The sequence below is a fragment of the Sinocyclocheilus anshuiensis genome, unplaced genomic scaffold, assembly GCF_001515605.1.
Source record: "Sinocyclocheilus anshuiensis isolate Anshui unplaced genomic scaffold, SAMN03320099.WGS_v1.1 scaffold154, whole genome shotgun sequence".
Classification (NCBI taxonomy): domain Eukaryota; kingdom Metazoa; phylum Chordata; class Actinopteri; order Cypriniformes; family Cyprinidae; genus Sinocyclocheilus; species Sinocyclocheilus anshuiensis.
The window spans coordinates 527,546-551,927 of record NW_015546101.1 but is presented as its reverse complement, the minus strand read 5'-3'; the positions used below and the strand labels follow the sequence as shown (position 1 = coordinate 551,927).

At 36.8% G+C, this 24,382-nt stretch overlaps 2 protein-coding genes and 1 long non-coding RNA gene across 3 annotated transcripts; 1 reads left to right on the top strand and 2 right to left on the bottom strand.

The window, feature by feature from the left end:
- Positions 1 to 1,581: 1,581 nt before the first annotated feature.
- isl2b (ISL LIM homeobox 2b) lies at positions 1,582 to 6,746 on the bottom strand. The gene is made up of 7 exons (XM_016502015.1): positions 6,378 to 6,746; positions 4,756 to 4,945; positions 4,281 to 4,470; positions 3,821 to 4,080; positions 2,733 to 3,019; positions 2,242 to 2,409; positions 1,582 to 2,101 (listed from the first exon to the last, which is right to left on the bottom strand). The coding sequence occupies exons 2-7, from the start codon at positions 4,772 to 4,774 to the stop codon at positions 1,985 to 1,987; spliced, it is 1,041 nt and encodes a 346-aa protein (XP_016357501.1). The 5' UTR covers positions 4,775 to 4,945; positions 6,378 to 6,746; the 3' UTR covers positions 1,582 to 1,984.
- Positions 6,747 to 11,439: 4,693 nt separating this feature from the next.
- Positions 11,440 to 16,556, top strand: LOC107700419 (uncharacterized). Its single transcript, XR_001635542.1, has 3 exons — positions 11,440 to 11,450; positions 14,952 to 14,954; positions 15,841 to 16,556. It is a non-coding gene; the product is annotated as an uncharacterized LOC107700419 (long non-coding RNA).
- A 252-nt stretch (positions 16,557 to 16,808) lies between these two features.
- LOC107700418 (F-box only protein 22-like) lies at positions 16,809 to 21,519 on the bottom strand. The gene is made up of 7 exons (XM_016502056.1): positions 21,367 to 21,519; positions 19,485 to 19,617; positions 19,276 to 19,360; positions 19,082 to 19,186; positions 18,825 to 18,977; positions 17,712 to 17,877; positions 16,809 to 17,355 (listed from the first exon to the last, which is right to left on the bottom strand). The coding sequence occupies exons 1-7, from the start codon at positions 21,501 to 21,503 to the stop codon at positions 16,962 to 16,964; spliced, it is 1,173 nt and encodes a 390-aa protein (XP_016357542.1). The 5' UTR covers positions 21,504 to 21,519; the 3' UTR covers positions 16,809 to 16,961.
- Positions 21,520 to 24,382: the final 2,863 nt, after the last annotated feature.

Below are 24,382 nucleotides of genomic sequence, written 5' to 3'. Positions count from 1 at the left end.
TGTGTGTTTATTCTCCTAATGGGAATTCATGATTTTTAGTATGTCTTCAGATCGGTGGTGTTGCTTGATTTATAGTTCTGTTGCAAGAAATAGGTTACAATGGTGCTGTAAGGTTTGTGTGAACATTAACACACATACACACACTGTGTTATTGAAAAAAAAAACATCAGAAAACTATTTCAGTGGGTATACGAATCAGTGAAATTGGCAATACAGCTAAACCCCATTTACAACTGCTCATTTCTGGTTCGGACGATGAGATGACAAGTGGTCAGAGCTAAATGTAGCTGGAAATGGGTTGCAAAACATTCAGAGAGCTGAGAACCACATTCAGGTTATCTTAAAATCCTACACAGGTTCATCCTTGAATGCCTTCCTATCATTGCCTTACTTCCTCTCTGTCTCTGACTGATCGATTAGCTCACTAGAACAAGCCAAAAAGTGCTAACTTGTCTCTTTGGACCTGTATCTATAGCACCTGAAGCCTACTATATGAAAACCCCTGTTCTTTAGCAGCATCTAGTAGCTTTTTGTGTTGCCTTTTTTTGGGCTGTGTGCATCTTTTCTTAATTTAGTAAGAAAGGTTTGGACTGTACAGAAGTAGCTAAAAACTTACCCAAATCTGTGTCAGGTATCAAGTTCTTCTCAGAGAAAATCTGATTTAGGAATAATTTTCGTTGACCTTGAAATTTGCAGTTGTCTATTTCATAAACGGTAAACCTCACAAATAGGCTTGAAATGACTGAAATCACAAAAAGCCTATTTTTAAAATATCGATTTGTTAACGAATAACCAAATAATTTTATGAGTAATTTAATAAGCAGTGTAATTCAGTTCAATTTTCTGTGCATATTTAGTGCTTTGGTGAATGCGTAATCTCTTCGAATCACGCTTTGGTTCTGTGAATGTAGGCTATGGTTTGTTGGTGTAATGGCACAAGTAAATAAAAGCACAAGCAATCCTGAAACATTTGTCGAAACACGTAAATTTGCCAAGGAAAAGGGGACTAATCATTTTAAAGATTTGATCAACGAAAAAACGACATAATTTAGTCTGTTCTTAATCGAACACAGATCGCTAACTCATTTTTAAAAATGTACCTTGAAATAGTTTGGAACCTGCACATTTTTTTCTATTAGGCAAATTGGCTAATTTATTTATTTTATAATATAGACTGTGTAGGCTATCTTTAATTAGGCCTACTTGATTTTGAACAAACCAATAGGCCTATGTGTAGCCATTTATGTATTTTTCCGCTGAAGGAAATTACGGCATATAAGTAATCAGTAGGCTAATAATAATAAACGGAGCAATTCCAAGAGGTAGGCTATTAGGTAAGAGATATTTTCTCCGAATTATTATCATTATTATTTTTTGTAATAATTATGATATAATATTATTATGAGTGGCCTACTACTATAATAATATTAATAATACTCCACCTCTCCGCGTTTTTCTGTACAAATTAAACATTTTCATAAGACTAGCCTATATTCACGCATTTTACATTCACAAATATAAATACAAATTTTCTGTGCTAATTTATTTATGTATTTATTTTTATTTAATTTTTTTTTGCGAATTGATGTGACAATAAATAACAATAACTTATTTTGCTCAGAGACACAAATGGTCTGCCAATACATTTCACAACGAAAAAATCCCATCTTCTGAAATCGAGTCATTTGAAAAGATTTTTTCAAAAAAATGTCCAAAAATCATAGATACAACAGTCATCATAACGAGTAACGAATATCCATTTCGAGTGAACATGGTCCCACATTTTATATTTCACTTTCCATCTTTTCACTCCCAGTATCACCACGGACTTGTTCGCGGATTTTAGGAAAAACGGTTCCTCTGTTCCTAGTGCAGGTTTTTGCTATAAGTCTGATAGCGCTGTCCAGTGATGCTAGAGGAATTTCCCGCGCCCGTGATATGAGCTGCTCTCATAATTTCCCGGGCAACTGACGCGCAGTCGCTCTCACGTCTCCACCGGGCTCGGTACCATGCTGTTCGGTGTGTCCGGTAACTGTGAAGAAAGAGAGGTCACGTCGCTGCCTGATGAGTTTCCTAAAGAACCGGATTCCGAGAAAGAGACCTGAAAGTGAGAGGCAAAATTAACTATAAATTAATAAATAGCTAGGCATAATAATAATAGGCTAGTCTCAATCTGACTATATGCCTAAAGTAAAAGTATGATAACCAAAAAAAGTCAAATGCAACTTCCTCCCCACTCACCAGCTGTTGGAAAGCAGGTTGATCTAAGTCACTCTGAAGTGCAAATTCGCTGAGAGCTTTCCAGGGTGGCTGGTAAGTCTGCACTTCCACCGGGTGTCCTGGCACTGAAAGGTTGTGTCGAACTGGGCTGCCTGCAACCAGCGCAGTGCCCGTCATACCCTGCAGATTCTGAACCAAAAAGTCTGCGATGAGGGGACACAGCTACAGGCCTTTTTTTTTTTTTGAGTAAAAAAAACCCGATATTGCATTATGCAGCATGAAACAGATTTTAAAACTTTCCCCAAATCACACACAGTAGGAGGAGTCTGTGGTTTGCTTCCAGCCAACACTGCAGTCGAATTGCAGACCCAATTAAAATCATCTCGGTTCATATCAAGTGTCAGGCATCACTCAGAGCCACACTGGTCAAAGTGGTTTTTTTTTTTTGTTTGTTTTTTTTTGCAGCACATGGTAAATTTCTCACACTGAAAGTGAATTAGCAAGACACTTACCGTCTTGTCGCCATGTTGCTGTTGTTGTAACTGTTTAATGAATATAGATCTTTTCTTGTCCTTGCAGCGCTTGTTTTGGAACCAGACTCGAATGACCCGTGGGCTCAGACCTGTCATCTCCACCAGCTGCTCCTTCATTAGAGCATCTGGTCTTGGGTTTGCGTTGTAGCACGTCCGTAAAGTGTGTAGCTGCTTTTCGTTTAACACCGTCCTCACCCGAGTGGTCTTCTCCGATTGCTTGTGCATGTGGTTCCGATGAGGAGTTTGCCGGACTGACACAGGCTTAGCTGAGCAAAAATGTAAAAAAGAACGAACGATTTTTTTTAAATGAAAGAATACATTTGAAAAGTAGGCCTACATGAAATAGGCTACTAGCGAATATTAATGTCAAAAATAAGAATAATGCCTTTGAAAGATAATTTATATATCACACTTGCATTTTGAATAGGCCTATTACACAAGAATACAAACACTTCTAATAAAACTGGAAATTTACATGATAGATAGATAGATAGATAGATAGACAAATATTCAGTGGATACAAATCTTGTATTTTTAATATCACCACACAACAAAAGACATTTTCAAAATCTTAAAATGAATAAATCTGGCGTTATGAAAGATATAATATTATATATAATTTGTTCTAATATCAGTATTGGGCTACGTTTAATTTAACCAATAATGTATTGCATAACGTATTATTTATTTTGCAAATATGCATTTGTAGGAAATTAACGAGCATGTTGAGTCTTTTGTGCAGCTCTCTGTGTTTAAGGCCCTGCCGCGGGCTTATCAGTGGTTGACTAAACAGAGTTATCAAGCGGATCAGACTGTAATTAGCTATTATGTAACAACATTGCACGATCCCTCCCACAGTAGCCTATATAATTACTTTTCAGTTTTGCCTATGTGTTCAGTTCCAAAACTGACCTTAAATAAACCCTAACCGTTCCAAATAAATAAGCTCTAACCGTTCCAAATAATATTTTTATGTTTTTCAAAACTATAATTTCTATAAGTCTGTGTCCGATACGAAGGTAATAATATAGGGCTAAGTCAATTGATTATTACTGTGCTATACTGACCTGCCATATGTAATCCTCTGCTGTGGATGTTTCCCGGACTGAGAGGACTGCTGCCTGATCCGCGCTCCAGGGCCAGACCGTGATCTGTTCGACACAACAGTTCCTCGTCCCGGAGGGAGAACTCATCCCCGGGCAAAAGCTGTCGGCTACACACCGAGCAGCGGAAACATTCGATGTGATACACACCGTCCCGAGCTCTCATGACCAAATCACTGCTGCTAAAGCCCAAAGTGCATTTTGCACATTTTATACCGAACAATCTGTTGGATGTAGAATCGAAAAATAATTTAGTTCAATGACAAAACCAGACAAAACCTAGAGTCCAAGAATACCTTTTAACTTTAATTTAATTTCTCTCTTGCCAGATGTTTTGATCATTAGAACTATGAGTATTTCACGAAAATACATATGCACGTATTATTCATACTTTTTCCGAAACAAACCAAACAAAAAAACCTACCTTACATAATCTCTCTTGCAGTACGTTTTCCCGTCCCGTACGAAACAAGTGCAAGTCTCGTCAAGGTTTTGGTTGCACTCCACACATTTCAAACAGGCTGCGTGCCACTCCAGGTCGGGGGAGACCCGCAGAATATACTGGTCATGGATCTGACTGCCGCAGCCTACACACATCGCAAGTCCGGACTTCTCTGAACATGAAAAAGAACATTGTTTTGAGCTGTTACACAGGAGTTCATAGCAAATGTTTTCTAATAATAAATCGAAATCATCATTTGTAAATACTAACATTGGACTAGTGAAAAGATCAAGATATTATTTCTAAGAGGACAGATATTGCAGAATCAGTAGCCCAGAAAAAAATTACAAATGCAACAACATTCAATCAAATTTAAACACTTAATTTTAATCATGAAGTAGCCTAACATGTTACTTAGTGTTGTATAGGTTTTTGTTTTTTTCACGGAAATACTTACTTTTGGAATGATCCCCCATATCATCCAAAAAAAGAAGAGCTGAATATTATATCCACCATACAGGTTGCGGGAAGAGAAGATTGCTTGTAGAAACAGAAAGAGAGAAAATGTACTGTCCGCTCCCGGCTGCCCCGCGACTTCAATCCAGAGTGAGGAAGGATGGAGAGGGGGGTAAACGCAGGAACAGGGGCTGAGAGAGACAGAGAGAGAGAGAGAGAGAGAGATGTCTGCTGCACGAGACATGACGTCAGGCGCAAATCCGAACTAAGACGCGTCAGTAGGGGGCAACAAGTCACAGTGCACCCAATATTGACTCATTTCACTCCCTAGAAATGATCAGATAACTGTGCGTGTTGTTTCAGAAAAATATGAAAACATCTTAATATGCAGCCTATATTGTGAGGTTGGCTGCGGGATGGTACGATTATTAGACGTGGGGTATTTCAATGTAAGGTATTTTATGGGTTCCTGGATTCACACCATACCTCTAGGAAAGGTGAGATTAATCTTGCCAAGTGTCTCATTATGATCGAAGTAGTCTACCATCAGGGTGACATCTACTGGTTGAAAAGCTAAACCACAAACCCGAAAAAAAAAATCTTATATTCATTTAAGAAAACAACGCGGAGTTGGAGGACAGATGTCGTATGCCTTTTTTTATTTATTCTTATAAAAAAAAAACAGGGTAAAATGAATGTCAGCGATTACTTTTAATATGTAAATATATAAATTAAGTCTTGATTCTGGAAGATTTATTCTTGACAAATTTAGGTCTACTGAATTCTGAAATCCAAAATAGAAACGACAAAGCAGTGTTTACACATTTTAGTTAAAATTTTTGGTAAAACTGTTTTGGTAAAAACAGTTTTTACCAAATAATTAGCCTATTTAGACTTTTCACAGTCTCAGAGGCTTATATCTAATTTTGTTTGCTGTTTTGAAAAAAATGTTTCCGATATTTAACCATTATTAGCTCTATTCTAAAATAAGTGGATGTTATAATTGTTCATTTGATTACAACGATAAATAAAAATCTACAATTTAGGGAAAAGTTGTATAATTTGTAAGTAGCAGATATGACTAAATATGCAAAAATTAATCTCTCATCCATACTTTGATTAGACGCCCGAGTGCAGTCACTAGTGATGAAAGAGTTCACTTTAAGGGCAATTGCGTTTGCTTGCAGCAGCAGCCTACAAATAGAGATAACTGGAGGAAGAAACAAAAGCTTTAGAATAATTTTATATTCTAATATTATAATTGTAACCTTATGTTTGAAGCTCTGTTGACATTTCAAACTGTGTATCATTCAAAACGGTTCCAATTTTTCAGACTGCAGAAGGAGAACATGAGAACAAGTCACGACGACGTAGGAAGGATATTTCAGTTCTGTCACATAAGGACTGAACCACATAATTGTTTTGTTATTTATAAGAATTCTAATCTCTGCTTAATAATTAAACCTGTCTTCCCCTTCTATCACCAACAATTCGTTACTCCTGCCAGATATTAGACTACTTCTGGACCATGGCATATGCCTTCTGCTTGTAGCATAGCCTACAGTCGCGTGATTATTTCAGACAACTGTATGGAATTTAATGGTCGAATGTATGCATGAAAACCTGCTGCACGTCTTCGCTCTTCAAGCCGAACTTATGCCATCTTCCTTCACTTGTACAGCCTCTTCAATCTGAACCCCAAGGCAATAGCCGAGATGTAGTAGGCTAGTAATACTGACACCCATGCAGCGCACGAACCGAAGGGTCCCGGAGACCAAGGTGAGTTCTGTCCTTTTAAAATGATCAGAAAAGAACTGTCGTTTGCCATGTGACATGAATTATGTCCTGCAGTGCCACAGGTAACTACACTCCCTTCTCACTTTCCACGAGACAGTCTTCACATGCCAGCTGCGATGTTTCCATCCATTCCAGAGTTTAATATTTGCGAAAATATGAAATATGATATAGTAAAACAATTCCCAAAAAAATCAGTCTTTTCATCCTATAGCCTATGTATTCATCTCATATGTTGAAGAGAACAAAATCGTCACTTCCGGGGAAATTGGCACAAACAACTGAAAATAAACCACTAAAGGCACGGGGGCTCTTTTGTTAAGTGTAGCCTAATGTTTATACTCAGTCACATGACTTGAGGCAAAATCATATGATGTTTTATGCACATCTAAAAGTGTATTCAGACAGTATGTTTCTGTCGTTTGTAACGAAAACTTTTATTTGTACATCAAGCGATATTCACATTTTTAATACTTTTTTTTGCGGAAACTTTAGTTGCATCATGGTAAACGTGATATCCCAACATTCGCATATAAATATGCATAAAAACCCAGTTAATGAAGTTCAATCAAGTTATCAAAATGAAACGGCAAAATGAATACAAACGCATAGGTGTTTTTAAAATTAAAACGTTATTTATATTCAGGTAAGGGGGTATTTTCAACTGATGAAGTTTGTAATTGTTATTTGTTAGAATGTTATTTGACCCCTTCTTAGTTACTTGCCATTGATATGGTGTTTTTAAGACATTTCAAAAGATACCACAGAAGAAAGTCAGTCACAGAGGTTTGGAACGCAGGCATTTTTGATACAGACATTTTCATTTTTAGGTGAACTATCCCTTAAGGATAGTAGGCCTACCATTAGCCTATATAGCAAAGTGAAATGTCCATATTCACCTGAACAAACAAAGCTCAGTATATTTATTGTGGGTCCTAATTGTCACAGTAAGGATAAAGCATGATTGAAAATAAACATCCAGAATTGTAACTGAAATGCTATGGACAAGAAATAATGTTATAGCCTATAAGGCTGTCACAGGGTCACTGTTTTTTGTGCATTGAACACGCATGTAAACATTGAATGCATTTAAAGAAAATAAGCTGTGTAATGGGAATACCACAGCGTAACCAACAAACATGCAGAAGCAAAAACAAACAACACATGCCTATTGACAGATTTTGTGCTTCAGTATAGCCCATTATTTTGTTCAGAACCGTTTGATCCATGGTCCCATCCAATGCGGATAGGCCAACTGTCAGTGGTCTGCATTAGCAGAGTTTAAGTGTGGCTAATGGCAGCTTTAAGCCCTAAATTATTTACTGCTCTCATCAGAAATGAGACTTAAAGTGCTGTGTGTCCAGCCAGCCCCAGAACAGCTACATGTGCCAAAACCAGTCAGAATTCAATGCACACAATTTTGAATGGAAATAAATAAATCACGCCATAACCATAAATAGCAGTGAATATTATTAAGTCATTTTCTGTTCATTTTTGTTTTTAATGCACATGGAGATTTTCCTAGTTTTCTTTTTGAAACCATGAAACTCATATAAATGCTTATGGGCGATTTTAGCACCAGCTCAGAATAACTGGTGAAAAAAAAAAAATCAGGTCCTCATTGCATGCTCCTCTGAAAGTAGAATCATGTTGCTGATATATAATTTAACATGCGTCTGATTTAATGCAGCATTCAAATAATAATTAGTATAAATTTTTTAGCGCTGCCTTAGGGCATTTCTGCATTGTTGGCAGAGGAAGCAATGCCATTATTATCATAACAGTGTTGCTGTCAGTCTGGTCTTTTATTTTACAAATGCTGAGCGTGTATCTCTGCCCCTGCCAACACAGAACAGCTCTTGCACCTTCATTAAGAGCCTTTACCAATATGTGTCACTATATGTGTGAGCTCCTCTGCAGACCACCATGAGAAACTGTGCGTTCACTCCTGCATAGTTCATTCTTATTAGTTGTCCAATTGTTTTCAGTACTTAATACAGTTGCAGGAATATGTTTGTGAACCGTTCAGATTTGGCTGGATTTCTGCATAAAGTGTTCATGATTTTCAGTCTTATCACTCAGTAGTAGACAAATACACACAAACAAATATACATCTGTCTCTATTGAACACAATGTGAACATTCACAATACAGGACGGGGAAAGTTATCCATAGACTGTTTAACCCTCTTTTGGCTAAATGCCTGCACTGCAGATCAGACCTGCACAACTGTCAGTAGGAATTTTGCACCATTTATCTTTATAATGCTGTTGTCAGTTCAGCAGTATTCTTGGGATATTTGGGTGTGAAGTATTTTATTCATCTTTTGAAGCTATTCTGCTGTTGATTTACTCCTGTGCTTTGAGTTGCTGCTCTGTGACATCACTATTGAGCTTCAGGTGTGCAAAAATGTTTCATATAAGATAAAATTTTAACAAACAGTTAATGTGTTTCTTAAAATTTTCTGCAATTTATGAAATTGTTCACATACATTTTCCTGCAATTTTGAGTATTGAATGAAAAGTACTGAATAAGAAAACAAAAAAATAATGCAATTACATTTGACAATTGTCTGCATTGACTTTTGAAAGTCAAAATTTGGTGTTTTTGAATTTGAGATAATATTCTGCTCCTCTGGAGCCTTGTTCAGTGTGCTGCAAGGCTGCAGTGCCAGCAATGATTTTCATTGTGCTTTCTACTGGTTAGATTAGGATTCCAGCTGTTTAATTAAGTGCAGCGTGCTCATGTTTTCACACCTGATGAGTGAACAATGGCATGTATATATCTAAATATGGCGATTTCTGCTTCAGGTGCCCATGGGACTAGTGGGCAGGCAGGCGGTGTGAGCGTGGCTATATTATCCTCGCTGTCCTGCTCCATGCGAGCGTTTTTGCAGCACCATGGGGCCAGAAGATGAACAGACTATCACTGGCCTCTCCACTGCCTAACAGCCAGCAGACTGCACAGCAACAAGAGCTCTGGGAAAACTGACCAACCGGGGGCAAACGACCAGACCATTTGTCTGCTTCTCGCTCAGATATACATATATTTTTAAACCGGGGTGGGAGAAGTCAGCAGAGTTTGGCAGGAGAAAGTTGCCAAAGCTGTAGCTGGGGACTTGAGGCCCTGTTGGGGAGGAGAGCAGCTCTCACTCTGGATTATACGTCCTGGCTTTTAGCGGCATGTTCACAAATTGATGCCGGGCTCCTCGGGGGCTGCAGCAGGAGCATTAAATGGCACTGAAATATTCATATGTGAGTGCATTTAGCTGAGAGCAGCTGATGGGCGGCTCCCAGGAGGGGCCACAGGGAAGTGCTGCTGGGCTCCAATCCCTTACCCCCACCCACCCATAGACCCTCATGCCCTGTGTATGGGTGAGGGGAGTATCTAGAGCCACTGAGCTGGGTTTGTCAGAGCTCTCTACGAAACCATGCATGATCAGTGAAGTGCAACTCTTTTAAAGTATGTTCAATTGTGAGACAGTTTGTTTGTATGTATTCCCTACATACGGTTTATTGTGGGGTCACACAATGATCATAGGGTTAACCCTGCAAAAATTTTTTATGAATAACATTTAGCTGCTGAAAAATGATATTTTTCAGAAACAACAGGTTATTAAGTTAGAGAAATTTAGTAGAGAGCTTTATATATACATTTTATAGTTATATATAATTTTGTCTGCAGGCTCCTTTGTCATTTTCTGTTTAACAAATGTTAATGATAACAAAATATTAAAATAATTAATTCATTTTTATTTCTATATATCTATAATAAATATAAATAAAATATACAAATATACAATATATATAAAATAAGCATTTTATGTCATTTATAGGTCATGGGGAATAAATTGTTACATTTATTCATATATGAATAAATGTAAATAAAATAATGGCAATGAAGATATATAATTGTTATATACAATTTCCCATATTTCAGTCTTTAATTGTAATTTTGTAGTTGTAATTGTAATTTTGTCATTTCAGTGAAGTGTCCTCCTCTGTTTCAGCTGTTCAATCAGTTTCATAGCCCAGTGTGTTTGAATTGCAACTTCATCATACACAAAAAATATACAAAAATTGCACTTTTAGAGGTACAACAGCTTGTCAGTGGGGAAGTACCCTCAAAGGGACATCTTTATCTTATTCAATGCTAAAAAGTTGATAGTACATTAAGAGTACAAATTAATAGTCTAAGGTACTAATATAGGGGTAAATTTTAGGGGTTGTTGTTTTCCTAAATGGTACAATTTTTGCACATTTTTTTTCTCACAGTGTCAGACTGCTCCTGTTCATTTCTCCTGGCTTTATCCAGCTCTTCTAGTCTCCCAGCTTTGCTCGGTGTGTCTGACCCAGTTCTTCTACAGGAAGTAGAGGATAAAATCCATACAGCGGAAAACTTTTATGTAAATGTGAAGTGTAAAAACTCCTCTGTAGCCATGGTAACAGTCTCTGGAGTAGATGTCTTCAGCCGAGCAATTTCACTGCACTGGGGTGCCATGCACTTAAGAAGAATGTTTTCAATAAGAAACCTGAGAAGCTTTTTAAAATATGATGTATCATTTATTCGCATTTTTCTCCTGGCTCATATCTCTTTGAAAGCTGGTTTGAGATTCGATGTGGTGGCCATTTGAATACTGTGTGCAATGCTACAACATCCAGCAATATTCTTGTTTGGGTTACTTGTTTATTGATTTTGCTATGAGTCCAGCCGTTCAATGCTATATAGAATTCAGAAATTCATTGACTACAAAGGAATGAATGCTGTCAGCATTTTTTATTATTTGTTCTCTGCAAACACCTAAGCTTTTCAGATGTCAAAAATGCTCCTTTTGGCACTGATTTAAATCTAAAGGAACACATTGAATTATTTGATTATGACTGGCTTTATAATGTCATCTGTTGTGTATCTGCTGATGATCTCTACTTATTATCTGAAAACCTACAACATTCCTTTAGATAATAGCAAATGATAAAGATCCAGAGAGATTTTCTTAGACTACAGCCTTATGGTCGATCTCTCTAAGGTGAGATTTCTTAAAGAAAATAATATTTATTGTCTAAAGTGATAAAAACCCCACCAGGGTCTTTTGTTTAATGTTCTTAGTGTGTTTACTAGGAATTGCACATCATGCAATGTATGGCTGCATTTTAAACTTTAGTATTTTTATGTCTGTAATATTTTCACTCTTAATAGATACAGCATGGAATTCATTATTGAGGACATTCAAATTCACAAGTTCAAGTGCACTGGTTATGAAAGATGTGAATTATTGAGTTCTGTGTCTAATGGTCAGAGCAGGAATTGCTTGTGATGTCACATATCTGCACTCAACCCTTTCATTGTTTCCCCAACTTACTGTCTCCCTCCATCAGTGTCAAAAGTATCTCAGAGGTAGTTTCAGGTCCAGTTTTCTTCACTTAAACACTCCATCAAACAGAAACTAGAGCTGATATGATGTGAGGATTTATGAAAGCATACCTACTGAGTACTACAGGTTTTCTGCACTATTTGTTTTTCTAGTTGCAGACAGCAGTATCTTTTCTACTATTTTTGAGAGAAATATGAAGATTGAGTCTTCAGAGAGTTGTTAAAATGACTCCCTGTGGTTTTATTAAAGTCATGTTTGCAGTGTGAATATTGATTTGGTTTTAGGCTAGAAGTGGTTAATTTGCACTTTGTGGGGGAGACTAAAAGAAGCACGAGGCCAGCTAAGAAAGGTTTGGTCAGAAACTACAAACACTTAAAGGACCCAGAGACAAAGGTAGTCAGATGAAACATGTATTGTCTCCCCTGTGAATTCTCAACAGTCCATTATTCCACCCAGTGGTAATGTAGCTCTGCTGAATTATTGAGACATTGCATTCATTTGAGAACTGAATTCAGGGTGTAAGTGTGTGTCCATGCATGTAGGTTTCATAGCTCTTTTTTTAAGCTCTTTTGATATTTAAGGGGCCTGACCACCCGACATTGCGTTTAAAATCGCTTCACTTAATAATTTTCAAAGCTAAATTTAAATAATAATTTTAATAATTTCATATATAAGAATTATTATTGTAATGATATTTGAAAATTTACATTTAATTTATTATATAAATTAAAAACTATTAATATTTTTTTTAATTAATTATTATAAATACCAAGTGTCTTAACCGTTTCTTTCTTTGTCTTATTTTTAATGAGAGCAAAGTAACAGTTTACTGCAATTATTTTATTATGTACAGTAGATAATATGTAATAATGAATATGTATGACTGACTTTTCAGTTGTAAATATATGGTTTGGCTAGGGAACTAATAGTATCAGTTCTCATTTACCGGCTCTTTGCACAATTAGCAACAGTCTGTCACTTTAGCATGTCATGCTTTTAGCTTGTCGTTGTACGTCTGACTTGCATTAAATTAACAACCTTGAGTAAATATTTGAATACATTTAATTCACAACAAAATTGTGTTGAATTAATAATAGCTAATTAGCGTGATGCTCATTAAAGAAAATCCAGACTAAGTGGGGTGTCATGTTTATGTTGTGACAGTTCCTTGAATGATAGGAACTGAGCTTTTTCAGATCAGTGAGGTGGATGTGATACTACAGAACAAACACATCCTTAACATTAATATTTTATTTAGAAGTACTAATGAGAGTTATTATTACATTGTAAAGGTATTATTTATACACATTTCTTTATTATTTCATGTTTTTTATACATTGGTTGGTGTGACAGACACTACTGTACACTATGCAACAGCAGCATCAATAAACTGAACACTTGCATTTGACAGTTATAAATATGTGCACTTTTAAAATTTCAAATCTCTGAATATATACCTTCTAACATAAACACAACATTTCCCTTTATATTGCATTAATATTGCTTTTATCAATGTCTCACTACAAAATAATCAAACTACTTTATGCTAAGTTCCATACTAATAACGTTATGAGATTCTTTTTCAATATTTGTCATTTATCCATACAGTGCAGATGAGGAAATTACAATAAAATAAATTTAATTAAAAAAATTTTTTTTAAGTTGTAAATAAAACAAAGATCATTGGAGTAATTCATTTAATTCAATGTGCTACTTTCTGTTTCTTTGTGTTTGTGAAATACTAGTGATTTCTGAGTGAAAATTGTTTCTCAATTTTTTTCAGTGCAGATATAGATTAATATTATATTGTCTATATATGCATAGTCTGTTTTATAGACATTCTACCTCAAATTTCTGTTTTTCCTCTATAAATATCTGACTATATTTTGCACACTTGGGATGTCTAACTAACTCTGAGCAAAGTGGCCCACCCCCTGTGTGTGACCTACAAAACATTGCTCTTTATGACAATGGTCCCAGAGCTCAGGTCTGTCTGTCCTGTTTCTAAGTCTGCTCTCAACAGGGAAAGACTCTTAAAGTGAGGCTGAATGACTTTACTTCAAAAGCCCTGAGGCGACAATGTTCAGGTTTTAAAACGCCTGCACCCCAACAGATCTGCACTTTTAGTGCACATCGTGATGCCATGTTCCTCCATAACGCTGTGTCTGTTCCTGAAAACCAGATTTACCACAATTCCACCGGGGCCTTTTTGAGTGGCAGTGTATATGGAATGTGACCAAAGAGATTGTTAGTAGCTAAACAGATGTTTTCACTCTTTTTTGTGGTGAAGGGACTATAAAATAACCCACTCTTCACCTGTAAGAGGTTTTCACCTGCTGTGCATTGTGGCCATGGGAATTAGTGTGGGACTGAGGGAACTGTACTGCAACGCTAAATGGCTTCAGTTTGCATTAGTCCTGAGGCAGGTCGCTATCTGACCACCGCCCCGATTGAGACCTGCTCCTGGCTACCAGGGTACCTAACCACAGGAACAGGAAACAGCCTGTCTGTTGTGATGCGCTTGGCATTGACATCTAATAATACTAACCCACACACTCACAACAAAAAAAACTGAAGCTCATCCCTTATGAAAAAGAAGTTTATTCAAGTGTGCTATTAGTATACTTATTTTAAACTAAAAAAATAGGAAAGTATATTTTGTCTACTTTTTATGTACTTCTTAGAAATGGGCTTTATGTACTTCACAGAAATATACTTAAAATTAAATTTAAGTATACTTGACTTATACTTAGAAAAAGTCTAAATATATTTGAGCTATACATGTGCTCCTAGAATCCATGTATTCATTGTTATACTGTAGGGAGCGCTAGTACGCATCTTCTGTACAGAATATCCAAAAAACACAATTGAAGAAGAAACCGAAACAACAGACGCTTTCATATGTAATCTAATACGATCATCAGACATAAAACAGCATCAAAACCTAAAAATATTGATGTAAACTAGATGTGTACTCAAAGTTTACTACTGTTATACTTAAATTATACTTAAAAGGATACTTTTATAAACTAGAAAGTGGGCCAATTTAGTCCCAAGGAGTATTGAAATCGTACACTTACAAGTATACTACTAGTACACTGATATTTGTATACTTACTACATAAAGTTTACTTCAAAATATACTTGAACTTTAAGTATACTTGATAAAATAAACTTGAAGTATACTTCTTTTTGGTAAGGGATCGCCCTGCGTCTAATATCTATGCCTTAGTTTATCACGTTCAATACTAATTTAACAGTACATGATCCGATTTATTTGGGCTTTAGACTTTAAAAGATTTAAGTGAATTATCAATTTAATTGGTATTTAGATTTTATTTCTAGATCATTTTGACTGGAATTACCAAATAACTCCACTGATCGCTTTCAAGAAACACTGCTGTTGCACGAGAGAGCCATCTACTGGAGAAACAAGACAGAACGCATTGATGAATTCTTGGACCCTTTTCACAGACTGCAATAATTAATAGTGTCAATCAAGTTCTTTTTTTATATTTTCATTTTAAATCAAGTTCATTTGCAACACTATACTGCGAGTTATATTGTCCTGGCAATAAAATACAAAATTTTCGAAACACTGGAGAGATAGGGTGCCTAAATTTGACATCTTTCTCTCTTCCGGCTGCCATAGTTCATTTCTCAATATTTGTTTCCTATCTTAGAAAGTTATGAAAACACAATAGTTGATTTTTTATTTATTTTGCTGTTGGAATAAATAGGAACTTAAAAGTTCAATTTTCCGTGGTCTTTCATGTCATACAGTTTACTTCCGCGCATGTACACCTGGAACTGTAAAAAGGGTATGGACTGCACCACACTGATCAACAGATGACACCATTTATTTTATTATATACATGCAGACCTCATGAGCTGATATCTGCACGACCCAGCAGCAGATGAAGAAAAACCAATACATTGCCATAAAAATATGTGACAGTAGTAAAACTTACTTTCTTTAAAGCAAAGTATTATATATATGATCCGAACAAAGTTGGGAAAAAAAGATTTGGCAACAACAGTTTAAATCAACCTTCTAAATACTGCAGCAAATATATATCTCCACAATGCAGGCAAATAGCCCTTTGAGACTTCACTTATCTGTGATCAACAAAATGTGTTATTTAGCTAGTGAACAGACTAAATGATGAACCTTTAAGAAGAACTCAACAGAACTGATGAATATTGAGGATTACCCAGTTGGAATTAAACTGGATTTTGATTGGGACAGGCAGAGTAAATACACTGATATATTACAAAGAAATGTCACTTTTTTCCGCTTCTGTCCTTTATTATTCCAATCTGGACACTAAAAGATGCAAGCAAGTCAATTGTTACAGTATATAGATATGTGCCAGATATGTCTTTCATTGTGAATACTCTTCCTGCAGTTTTGTAGCACTTGCTATTGGACATGTAAGATCAGAAGTGAAATTTAGCGAAATTCCCACCAAAGTCCCATAAGCTGTACCAAGGTTGATGAAAGGCCACATCATTAGCCATTCCTTCACAATTACCTTTTCATTTTTTTCAAAAGTGCCTGAATTTTACAAACTATTTGTATATAAGGCCTGAGAGAGCCATACAGCCCACAAGAAAACTGAACGGTTGACAGATTTAAGCTGTGCTCTACACGTACAAAATGAAAAAGTTTTATGTATAAACTGAAGTCAAAGGTCAAGGTTTAGCACCATGCCATTCAAACTAAATCCTAATCGTTCTTCAGAACCATTCTGTAAGTAATGACCTTTCCAAACAAGGTGTAAGAGAACACTTCAGTGTTTTCAGACATCAGATTTCGCATGCTCTCAAAATTGTACCCACGGTTTTCACTTCCCTAATTGTTTTTGTTGTTTTTTTAATGCTGAAAAAAGTCTAAGGAAAGAACCTAGGAGTATTATACCTGATCACCATCGGACCTGCTCTGTTAACTTAAACAAGCAGCCGGCATCTGTCCTGAAAGACCAAGTTAACAAGGGGATTCCTAGTCATTTGCCGTGACAACGGTCTCAGTTTTGAGTTTGTGTTAGCCAAAATGCACCAGACTCATGACTGTAGTAAAAGAGTGTTGTAGTCCATCAGCATCTGTCTCGCTCAATGTATAGTTCTCTTTGACAATACGGTCGCAGCCAATCTCCCCATTGCCAAAGAATCCCAGAAGTGGAATGTTGGAGAAGATCTTCCGGAAAGCGCTGGCCTCCACGTTACACTGGTTATTGTAGCTGTTGTGGCCACGGCCCACACAGGCAAACATGAAGCCCATGGTGTTTCTCTCTGGGATATTAGCAGCCTTCAGCCGCTGGATAGTGGCCTCTGCTGCTTGCGGGCTGCTTACGTCCTGGTCCACCAGCACTGAGGCACCCTGGATCTTCGAGCCACTGAAGGTCAGTCCAACTGCACCAAAAGAACCTAGAGAACAGCTGCAAAGAGACAGAACACATTTGAACCTTACTAATGAAGATTATATTTGTAATAATGTCTGAGACAGTAGAGGAAATGGGGTGAGAAATATATATTCCTGTATGTGACAATGAGAAAATGTTAAATTAGAAATTATCATGATATAGAAAGGCACAGTGTGAAATCAAGCAGAGTAGATCTCTTATTCACATAGTGGGCAGATGAGGGGGAAAAAAATTGGACAAAAATATTGGGAAGAGGACGTATAAAGTCTTGACCATAAAACATCTACATACAACATGACAAAAAAAATAAAATAAAATAAAATACAGGAACTAACTTGACTCATCTAAAATCAAGAACTTTCTTTACTTACCAGGTTGTGTTGTTGGAAAAGGCCCTCTCAACTTGTCCTCCAACAATAAGTACATTATTTTGAGAAAGAGGTTCCAGTAGCTTTTTAAGAAAGCGCCCACCTCCAGCTTTCCAGGTCTCATAGTCAAACATCAGCACCACCTTTAGATAAGAATTATTGATCAACCCTGAAAATCAAATACAGAGTATTTTGACATGACTTACCATCCAACCAAACCAATGTCTATACACACTACCATTCAAAAGTTTGGGGTTAGTAAGACTTATTATTATTATTGTAACTAATACTTTTGTACAGCAAAGATTGAATACAGCAATAGTTCATCCAAAAATAAATATTCTGTCATCATTTACTGACCCTCATGTCGTTCCAAACCTATATGAGTTTCTTTCTTCTGTTAAGAACAAATAAAAAGATATTTTGAAGAATGCTATTTTGAAGATATCTTGAACCAAGCATTTGACGGTACCCACTGACTTCCATCGTATGGAAAAAATACTATGGAAGTCAATGGGTACCATCAACTGTTTGGTTACCAACATTCTTCAAAATATCTTCTTTTGTGTTAAGCTGAAGAAAGAAATTCATACAGGTTTGGAATGGAATGAGGTTGAGTAAATTATGACAATTTTCATTTTTGGGTGAACTATCTCTTTAAATTGATCAAAAAGACATTAATATTACAAAAGATCCTATTTCAAATTCAAAATGTGCTTTTAAACGGACTATTTTAAGAATCCTGAAACAAAACTATCATGGTTTCCACAAAAATATGAACTGTTTTAAACATTGATAAGAAATGTTTCATGAAGACAAAATCAGATTTCTGAAGGATCATGTGACACTGAAGTCTGAAGTAATGGCTGCTGAAAATTCAGCTTTGCAATGACAGGAATAAATTACATTTTAAAATATATTAATTTAGAAAACAGTTATTTTACGTTGCAATAATATTTAACAATATTCTTTTTACTGTATTTCTGATCATATAAACACTTATATATTATAATATATTTATATATTTATATTCACTGTCTTGGTGAAAAGATGTGTCTTTGAAAAAGAAAAAAAAAAAACGCAACTGCACCAGCTGCTACAATCTAAACAACTCACCTGCTTCCTCCATTGCCGATTCACTGAGGCTCTTTTTGCAGAAGTGAAAAGGCCGGATGGTGACCCCATCCATGGCAGGGAAAAGCAGACTGAAGCCAGCTTCACCATCTTCATGCTCTTCTGGGGGGCTGCTGGGTAAACCACTGGGGGTCACTGTATCACACAGCATAAGAAATTACAGTTACAGTGCTGCACTGACATTGCCAACAAACAAGAGTAATGGCAGAATACAGGGAAAGAGGGACAATTAGTCTTACCCACAATTCCTGATGCGACAATGCCTACTACATCACAAGTGCTAGGCAGTAAGCATCTCAGCTTCTCAACAGGATCTGACTCTACTTCATCCTCACACTTCCTGGCTGTAGCAAGAATGGATGGAAGAGAACGGGTGAATCTCCTCATCATGCTCAACATGGTTTTTTAAAATACAAGTAATCATATAACTTACCCTTTTTGTGTCTGTAACTAAAAGGCCAACTGAAGTTTTCCCCATCCACCATTAGGAGAGCTGTCTGGGGCAGCAGATAGATCTTCTGCAGGGAGTCAGAGAAAAGACAGACATTTCAAAAATCTGTAAAGAATATGCTTGTCATTTCTAGAGTTTATAAGAACTTTAACTTCTCTGTTACAAAAAAAAAGCAGCAAAGACCATCAGACCTCCAAGTCTTCTGCCATAGTTCTAAGCAAAACATGCTCCTCGTATATGGATGAGCCAGAGGCAGAGAGCCAGGTCAGTCTCTGCTGCGTCCTCAGGACTCTGCGTGCACAATTCCTCCATAGCCTGCACACACTACAGCAACAGAAACACTAATATCAACATACAAACAGATATTGATATAAACATTGTGCATTTTAGTTTTTTTGTCAGACTTCAGTCTGCAACTGGTTGCTCATATGGAATTACACAAATAAAGATATTCACAGTGTTTTGTTGTAATAAATCAATGATTTGTTGTCTAAAAAACATTTAAATGTTTTACTAAAATAAGTAAGAGAGAGTTTTGGGTGGCATGTTGCAACATAGGCGCACATATATACTATTACATAATGTATTTTAACCGTATTGTTTATTAAAACCATAAGATTATTTGCTTTTGATCATTTATTCATGCTCCATTGTTATTATACATGTATTTTTATAGCTATTGTACAGTTAGGTCTAAAAAAAAATCCAATACTCGATTACCAAAAAAACAGGCAGAAATATTCTTACAAACTCAAATATAAACAATACTAAATACAAAAAGATATTAAGACACACTGTAGTTTGTATACCGTCAATCGTCGTAGTCTACAGTATATAGTAAAGGATAGTTTCATAATGACAGTAATTGTTGTTAAAAGGTACAATCATAATCTATTCTACGCACTCAATGAATGAAGCGCCGATCTGGTGTTTGCGTTTTACACGATTAGGATCAACTAACAGATCAGGGGCCTGTACCATGATGGTAGATGAACAAATTAAGAGTTACAGGTCTAGTTCCGAGTTGACAAAACCAAACCACTCCAATCCGGCTTTGTTGGTACCATGACGCTGATCATCAACTTTCTTTGTCAACTCAGGCTTGATCCCGAGTTTGTGGAGCACGTGCACATGAATGTGTGACATCACTGGCGAACAGCCAATCACGAGCCTTGGTTAAAGGTTTTGCTAAAGGTTAAGAGATTGAAGAATATGAATTTAAATGCATTTACAATGAAAAAAAGTACTTGTTCATGAAAGAGGACAAATAAAATAAATGATCTTGCTTTATCAGTGCAGTCACAAGTGAAACTTGTTATATACAGCGATAGAGACTCGAACATGTAAGGTCACGTTACAGTCATTTTTAATGCATTATCTATAGATTCTACAGCTTATTTATATTACATACGATCTGTATATATTAACATTCATTTAAAATAAATGATTTATAATAATTGTTCAACTAAAATTGCTTGTGTGTAATGGATTAATAATAATATAAATCGTATAATTATATAAGTCATATAAAATAACTCCAAGTCATTATAATTAAAGCCAGAATTTTTTTTAGTACTAGTGACTTTTTTTTGTGTCGGACATGTGTCACTTTGCTCACATCTGATCTGATCCAATTTCAGTTTGAGATCTCCAACTCCGAACATAACCCGCCCCGGAGCAGGTTAGCCGTGGAGTGCAAGTTACTATGGCAATGAACCATCACCTAAAATCAAAAGTTAAACCATCCAGACTCATTTATTTGCATTCTGTTTACGAATCTGAGTGACAACTGACCTCCAGATGAATATCATCAACTATCGTTAATTAAGATATTTGAACGTATTTTCTGGCAGCAATAACTGGTGTATTTTAGTTGATCTAGTCTTGAGAAAGAAAAAGCGAAACCAGTAAGATAGTACCAACCTAATCACTCAACAACGTAAACGTGTACATACAAATGCTGTTCATTTATAAAATTAGTTTATATAATACCGCTTAAGCTGTGATGGTCTTCTGATTAGCTCAAAGCTAACAGGCTAAAACATCCACACTCAGCTAGCATCATTAACTTACCTTGCTATCCGGAGGAGATTTTTAGTCGGGACAAATGTCAAAATCCTCTCCACGACCTCGGCAACATTATTTAGGACATATCCAGCTTTACTTTCCCCCAAGAAGTTTGGAGAAGCTGCAACCCCTTCCATTTTCATACGGATTCTCTCACATCTGACCACTGTTGCCAACTCTCGCGAGACAAATAAGCAACCGCAGCTTCAAAAACAAGCCCAATATTTTTTGATAATTTATTATCATCAATATTATGTATTACCAATAAATGAGCCCCCAACATATTAAACTGAAACTACCCTTTTATCTGAAAGGCAAAAACATAAGTTATTTTACAAAAATCAGCAAACTGCAACAAAGCAGGAACAAAGCTCATCTCCAATCACCTGTGAGCAGAATAGGATTGGACCGATGGAAAAGGAGAAAAACACAAGAGCTTCAAAGGGGAGCTGTAACATAGCCACATGTTTATAGCCTACTAAAACATTGGCTATTCGAACCAAATCTACTCTTAGTATTAGTATAGGCCTACTTGTTTTTGTTTAGTTTTTTTTACAGCCCGTGATAATTAATACATTACAAAAACATTGTAAAAAAAAAAAATTAGGCTACCTTATAAAGGAAAAAAGTCATCCCACTCCTCTATGTCTACTACTGTCATCGCTTGGATTTGATTTTTCTTCAATCCCTCACTGAAGAAAAATAACAGCAGGGACTGGCGCTCTCTCTGGCAGCGGCAGGTCGCAGCGCCACTTCCGGTGGCAGCCCCAGCTGCCACTGGTAGCTGCCAGAGTTCGTAGCAGCTGCCACGGTCTTTCTCGCCGTTTCTGCTGTTTGCTCGGTAATTATATTTTTGCACTGATTGGCTATTAACTGTGAGCAGACAGAGTGTCAATCAATGCATTGGAGAATACAGTGAACATAAATGAAAAGAAACGAAGTTGCTTGTCAGGTTTTCCTAACAAGCAAACATGTTTTTTTTTAAATAAGACCAAAAAACCGCAATCCGCGACCCGGGATTTTTTCACGCAACTTTAGCTGCCACGAACTCTGGCAGCTGCCAGTGGCAGCTGGGGATGCCACCGGAAGTGGCGCTGCGACCTGCCGCTGCCAGGATTTGCGCTTGCTCGCTCTCAAAAATAACGTTCAAAAAGAAGGCGCGTGCGGAGGGGGTGGAATATTTGACAAATTAGTGATTACGCTACAGCACTTATATTTTTGCACTGATTGGCTATTAACTGTGAGCAGACATCGTGTCAATCAATGCATTGGAGAATACAATGAACATAAATGAAAAGAAACGAAGTTGCTTGTCAGGTTTTCCTAACAAGCAAACATGTTTTTTTTTAAATAAGACCAAACGCAACTTTACAAAAAAAGAAGCCCAAAGTCGCGTATAATACGCGGATTTGGCAACTCTGCATCTGACCCTCCGGAACCGGAAGTCGTTTAAAAGTCTCACAGCGAGCGCTGGCACAGGTATCCACCTTTTTCCTACGCCCCATGATGCTTTGCGCGAATTATGGGTGGAACTTCCGTTACGACGTAAACAATCATTCGCTGCAGTCACAGTGTCGCTACTCATTCATAGCAAGATGTGGAATCACACGCTGACAGAACTTATAAAGGACAACATCAACATACCCGTCCCTTCCTTAATAGAGGAATGGGAGGACGATTTAAAAAAGTGGCCGCGCATAACGTACAGTAGCATTTTTAACTACTTTGTTGATTCAATTGCTTGTGACGGTAAGGCAATGAGCAATTTGAAAAGCTCAGAGGCTTACCAATACCTTCACAGTAATAAAGTAGGTCGTGTGCTATTCAAAGATGTGGGCAATGAGTTCGTGTACTTAAAAGCTGATGTAGAGCCGAGTCAAAGCCTGAATGTGTCACACCATAAAGCTTGGGTTTTAGTGTCTAGGTCAGGTGTCATACAGACGGCAGGGTGCTCATGTTGTCACGCAGCTGCAGTAATGTGGAAGGTCAGTAAATACATGTAAAAAAAAAAAAGATGATGAGGACTCTCAAATAACCTGTGTTTAACGACAATGTACTAATATTTAAATGTATAATTTGATACAATGCACTGTGCAAATACGTTTTTACTCTGTAAAATCTAAAATTATAATCAAAATTATAAAACATTTAAAATTACACTGCTAACCATACCCGAATGCAGGCACAAGGAAGTATGTAGGGCTGAGGAAGGCAAAACACATCAACTTTAAACGCCATAGACCAGGCCACACATATCCAGGCCCATCATCATTACCTCCAGATTTAACAACTTCCCCCCAGCATTTCAAGAACCATGCTGTTTGTAAGCCATAGCAGTTCATCTGTGATGGCACCACACTGTTAGTAGCAAGGTGATGAAAACTGTACCTTCTCTCGCAAGTGCATTCCGCTCTAACTTTAGGTTTGTGTATATAGCACTGTTCTTTAAGCCACAAATTAAGCTTCGTCTGGTTACAAGTGCATCCACGGACAGCACAGGTTGTTCCAGAGCTTTGTAATGCCATTTTAATATATTCCCGCCTGAAAAACAAACCGCACATAAACAAAACATTTCACCGTCGGCGCAACTCAGTCAATGCTGCTACTACTTCCGGTGGAAGTTATACCCATAATCGTTTTTACAGCAGCGCCCCCAGGAAAAAGGTGGATAGACCTCTGACTACAACATGTTTAGTAAATTTCCGTCACGTGCTTTCAGATGGAGCGGCATTTAATACACAGAGCCATAGATCACATATATCGCGTTCATAATCGCAGATGAGTCACATTCGATTATGAACGCGATATTGAGTAGCTTGTCAGTGTAAGTGTTTTTATTTAATTTGAGTTATTTCAGTACTTCAACATACAAAATGGAAATGGAAATATATATATTGAATGTATTTATATATATATGTACATGTATATGTATATGTGTGTGGCTGTACATACACATATGTAGTTGTTTTTTGGTGTTTGGCTTAGTGTTATGTTAGAATCATTATTATACTCATACCTTTTG